We start from the raw sequence: 5,205 nt of genomic DNA on the forward strand, positions 1-5,205 counted from the left end.
AGTGGCTGGTGGGATTGAACCACCAGCCTTCTGATTAGCAGTCAAGTGCCTTAGGCACTATGCTACCAGAACTCCCAGGAAGTGACAAAGGTTTTTGTTTCTTCAAGTATATTCTGCAAAATACTGAATGTTAATAGAAAAAAGTCACTGGTTAAATAAGTTTGAGAAACATTAGGATAACCAATGTTAAGCAGTTTTCTTACTGTCGGGACAACTTAGGTCCTTAATACCCCAACACATAAGGTAACCCTCTAAGAGGAGGTATATATATCATGTAACAATTCTCAAAATTTTAACGGAGTAATTTTCAAGGACCACCTCTACAGAATACACTATGGAAAATGCGACATAGGTCATAAATACGTTAATTTCATGTTTTCCTCTTAATTGTGAAGGAGGTGAACTGGTGGAATGCATGAGATTGTTCAAAGTATGGGTCCTAAAGATCAAGGGTGTTCAACTTGAGAACCTACTGAAATGAGTGCTTCCTGCTCTGAAACACTTCTCTCCCTCCCATTCTTACAGCTTCCCTTTGAATTGGAGATTTACTACATTCAGCATGTTATGCTCTACGTGGTGCCCATCTACCTGCTGTGGAAAGGAGGTAAGGCCAGCAAACCCCACCCCTATGACACCACTCTTCTGTTTTTGGAAGTCACAACCTCTTGGGTGCCTACCAGGGATCTTGAGCTGCTGTTTGGCTGAGTTTATTCAGCATGCTTCATTCCTGACATGAGGCAGTAGGAAAATGGGCATGGATAAGGCCTGCAAAGAGTCTGAGGGCTTTTCTGAACTATCCTTTCTGGGTGAGCATGGTACTGCTGATTGCCTGTCATAGGGCCTTGGCTTTGTGCTCTTTGTCTGTGGAGGTGTTGGGTTTGCATGGAACCTACTACACTATGCCACTCTTTGGTGCTTGTGCCCTGCCCTGCCTCAATATGCAGTATAAATAGGGTAGAAGAAGAGAGTGACACCACTTAGTTCTCTCATGAGAGGGACCTTGTGCTCATGTTCATTATAATGCTCTTCTCAGAACCAAAGGTATTGAAAGGGGCAAAAAGGCCCAGGGACTGGGGGGATTATGGGATTGAGGGAAGATAAACCATTGAAAACCTTAATTTGGTCTTGAGTGATAGACCACCAACTTGGTAGACAGAGATAGCATAGACAGGAAGCTGATCTGACCTCACAATGACCCTTAAATTATCCCCTCCCTCTATTGTGTAGTAGTCTAAAGAGGATGAGGTCTCCCTTTAAGCATGTTGTGAGAGCCATTCCTTCTCAGTATTGTCTCTTCCTGAAAGAGCCTATAACTGGAAGACAGTCTGCTGTAGTCTTAGCCACTAGCTTCTCCATCTGAGATACTGGAAAATTTCTGGTAGACCATCCAGGCAGTAGGGGTTTCATCTCTATGGCAGTGAAAATGGCATGGGGCACATGGACCCTTGAGCCCACTGGAAGATGATTTGGGGGTTCTGCTGGTCTTGGCTGCTTCTTGACATATGCTTGCTTCCTCTAACTCAGGAATTTGGTAAATCTTTAGAACTTGTGCTGTGAGATAGCCACATGAAGCAGTCAACTCAGGGACATGTTGGAGGATAGGCACCATTTTATCTCCATGGAGTCTACTTAGCATCCTGACACTTACCACTTGTGCCCTGGTTTCTGTCAATTAGAATTCTTTCCCATAGACATGTCTGAATATTCCTTGAAGCTATTTTTACCCTGTGCAGCCACGTGGGGTCTCACACTTAAAGAACACTTCCTTTTAATTTGTTCTAACTGTACTTCCCCACCGAACTTTAAGGGATGTCTAAAGCCCAATATCCAGGAGACTTGTACCATTTCTCAGTGCTATTTCCTATGGCACAAGCAAGAAGCAACCTCCTAATATCTAAGTCTGGGAGATACACTCATTCTGAACTGAACCAGGCAGGCTGCTGTCCCAAGGTTCCAGACCCAGACCACACATTTTACGTGGGTTCTGAGGTATATGTGAAAAGGACCCCTGAGCTCTGGCCAAATGTGCACAGCTGTTATTTAAGCCTTTTGGTGCTCTACAGTGCCCATAAACATCTGTCAAATAGCTGGGATAGACTGGGCTGACATGGAAAATACCAAGCAGCCCCCTCCACTCACCCAAAACAAACAAACAAACAAAAAACAAGCTGGGAAGCCATACTCTCTAGGAGTGGCTGATGCCCTTGTGGTCTGTTTGGAAGAACTGAGGAAGAAAAGATTAATTCCAAGTAAGTCTTAATTCTAATTTAATTCCCCTGGCCCTAAGAAGAGGATATAATAATAGTGGTAGTAATAATAACCACAGTAAATTACAGTGACTACTTTACATTGCTATTTATTGTGGCACAGGACCAGGCAGTGTTTCGTTTGTTGTACATAGGGTCATTGTGAGTCAGAGTCGACTCGACCGCCCCTAACGACAGCAACAACTTTGCATTGAGTGTTTCCTATATGTGAGGTACTGTGCTTGACATATTTAGTGTAGTTTGTCACAAATAGCCGTGGTGCTTTTACAGAGGGGAAGATCGAGGCTTAGAAAAGTTAGGTACCTTGCCCACAGCCATAAGTAGCAGAGCCAGAATTTAAAACTCATCTTAGATTCCCTCTAAAACTGGTGCTCTTTTCCATATACCTTGCTGTCCTAAAGGGCAGATGCCTGTCTCCTAACTACACCAGACTGGAAACCCTCCAACCTCAATTCAGCCATGCATTCAACATGTATTTGATGTGAACACCTACTATATGTCAAACATTTATAGTAGGGAATCAAAGATGAATGAGTCAGGCGCAGTCCATCCACAGGGAGTCTATTGCAGAAGATAGACAATTATAATGCAGCATGATTAAGTGCTACCGAGGGTACTGAGGAAGCGTGATAGGATTTCTAAAGCCCAGTCCACCTTCTTTATCATTTCTAGGAAGATAATTTTATCTTCATAGAGCACATCCTACTGGTAGCACCATTCCGCAACTGATGAGGTGAAAGAAATGATGCTTTGTTACTGCTAGTAACCCCTAGGCATCCTAGCTCATTGAGGATTTAGCTTACTGGACACATGGAGTACTTTCATTGAGCAGACCTTTGACTCCAGGTCATGGAACAAGCATCTAAGCACCTACTCCCCTGGCCCCCCACTCAAGACTTGATGGGCCCCATCATCTTCTACTTTGCCAGTGTTAGGCTTTTATTAAACTTCTGCTATCTTTCTAGCTCTTTGCTACCATCTGCTGTTCACTTGAGGGCAACTGTTAGCATTTAGAGAAAAAGCTGGATTTCTTAAGGCTGGTTTCATTGTGGATCCTGAGCCTAGGATATAGGCCTTGCATAGAGGGGATGGATCTGGAGTGAGCAATGGGAAGACTATTCCTCTGTAAACCAAAACAACTGAGGGTTTGGGGCTTCTGTTCCCTTGAAGTCTCAGAATTTTCTAGAAGCAAATGGCTCGGGAGTTATTACTGTAGGCAAGCCAGCTCTCCTGTAGATACCTCCCTGCCCAGGAATCCTGTGGTCCTGGAAGGCAAGGTCCTGCTTGAGCACACAGTGGTTCTTACTCTGTGGTTTGGGGCCGGTGGGTGGAGCTGGGTGGGAATTCCATTCCTCCTTCATTCCCGCAGACCTTAGGCACCACCACAATACAGAGGGCCTCTCTTGGCCATACTGCTCGTTTCTTCCTCCAGCCTGGCTCTTCTTTTTCCTGCTTGATTTCATTCCAACTCATTGCCTTTGGTCCGTTGGAACTATTATTTCTTGTGAACAGCTCCTCTTCCCAGCTCTTCACGGAACACAAAATCCTCTTCCTTCTTGCCTGACCAAACCAAACCAAACTCACTGCCATCGAGTCAATTCCGATTCATAGCAACCCCTTTTAGGTTTCTGAGGTGGTAAATCTTTACAGAAGTCAATTGCCCAGTCTTCCTTCCGTGGAGTGGCCCTCTGATGGAGGGTGCTCTATCTGTCCCACCCGCTTGCCTCCCAGCTCCCTGCTGTTTCTTCCAGACCATTATTTCACCTCTGCCTTTATATGAACATGCTTTCCCTTCCCTGTTCTCTTCCTCTTTGTTCATCAGCACCGTCACCTAACCTGTTGGTCACTTCCTCCACATTCCTCCAAGTCTTTGGTCCATGACTCGCATTATTTCCATTACAACTGCAGCCAGCATCTTGAGAGGCTCCTAATGAGGACCACTGATCTCACCCCAGCCTCTTAAGGTTTGAGCTTCTTAATTACAATGACTCCTGCTTTCCAGAGGAGCTTTGGGGCGTAGTGCCTAAGGCATTTGACTGCTAACCAGAAGGCTGGTGGTTCAAACCTACCAGACAGCCACTCCTCAGAAGGAAGGTTGGGCAATCTACTTCCATAGAGATACCACCTCAGAAACCCAAGGAGGGGTCACTATGAGTCAGATCCGACTTGATGGCAGTGAGTTTGTTTTTGTTTTTGTTTTTTGGTGCATCCCATTCTCATCAACTACCTGCTCCCTGGGCGTAGTCTTCCCTCAGAACTCTTGTATCTGATAGCATAAGCCTCTGTGTCCCTTTCTTTGACTCAAAATGTACTCATCTACTCCCTTCAGCTTCCCTTCTTCCTAGTCAGCTTGCACCATCATGACCATTACTGGAACTTTGCTCTTACCAGCTCCTGGAAGTGTTTACCCCTTTGTGCTTCTGATTTGTATTATTGTTTATGCAATATGTTTCCTTAATTCTATTGATTTTTAAAAATATATTTTTTTCGTTTTGTGACCCTGATTACATTCCTTTAATTTTACTCCACGTTTTTTCTCCCACTCTATCCAGGATCTCCAGTTCTGATCCCTTTTCTAGTAGCTGGCATTGGAAGCTGAGCACCATCTCATTCTTCTCATCTCAGGGCCATATAGGCTGAGGCTTTCATGGTTCATTATTCCTTTGGACTAACTGTTCCCATGTGTCTTTTGTTTTCTTCACTCTTCTTTGTTCCAGATGAGGGGAGGAGTAGTTGCATCTTAGATGGCTGCTCACAAGCTTTTAAGACCCCAATCACTATTCACTGAAGTAAGATGTAGAACATTTTTGTGTACTTTGTTGTGCCAGTTGACCTTAATGTCCCCCATGACTGTGGTCCCCAGCTCACAGCCCTAGCAACTCATTCTCTCAATGTGCTTAGTTGTGGCTAAGAAGTTATCCTAACTTTGCCCCCGTTA

At 44.6% G+C, this 5,205-nt stretch overlaps 1 protein-coding gene across 1 annotated transcript in view; it reads left to right on the forward strand.

Moving 5' to 3' along the window:
* TMEM164 (transmembrane protein 164) overlaps positions 1 to 5,205 on the forward strand; it is a 331,590-nt gene that overhangs the window by 267,096 nt on the left and 59,289 nt on the right. Inside the window, exon 4 of the mRNA XM_007952591.1 lies at positions 526 to 604. Within this exon, the coding sequence (XP_007950782.1) occupies positions 526 to 604 (79 nt within the window). The remainder of the gene's footprint in view (positions 1 to 525; positions 605 to 5,205) is intronic.

This window comes from Orycteropus afer, unplaced genomic scaffold (assembly GCF_000298275.1).
Source record: "Orycteropus afer afer isolate SDZICR_OR568_19922 unplaced genomic scaffold, OryAfe1.0 scaffold00352, whole genome shotgun sequence".
NCBI classification, from domain to species: Eukaryota; Metazoa; Chordata; class Mammalia; order Tubulidentata; family Orycteropodidae; genus Orycteropus; species Orycteropus afer.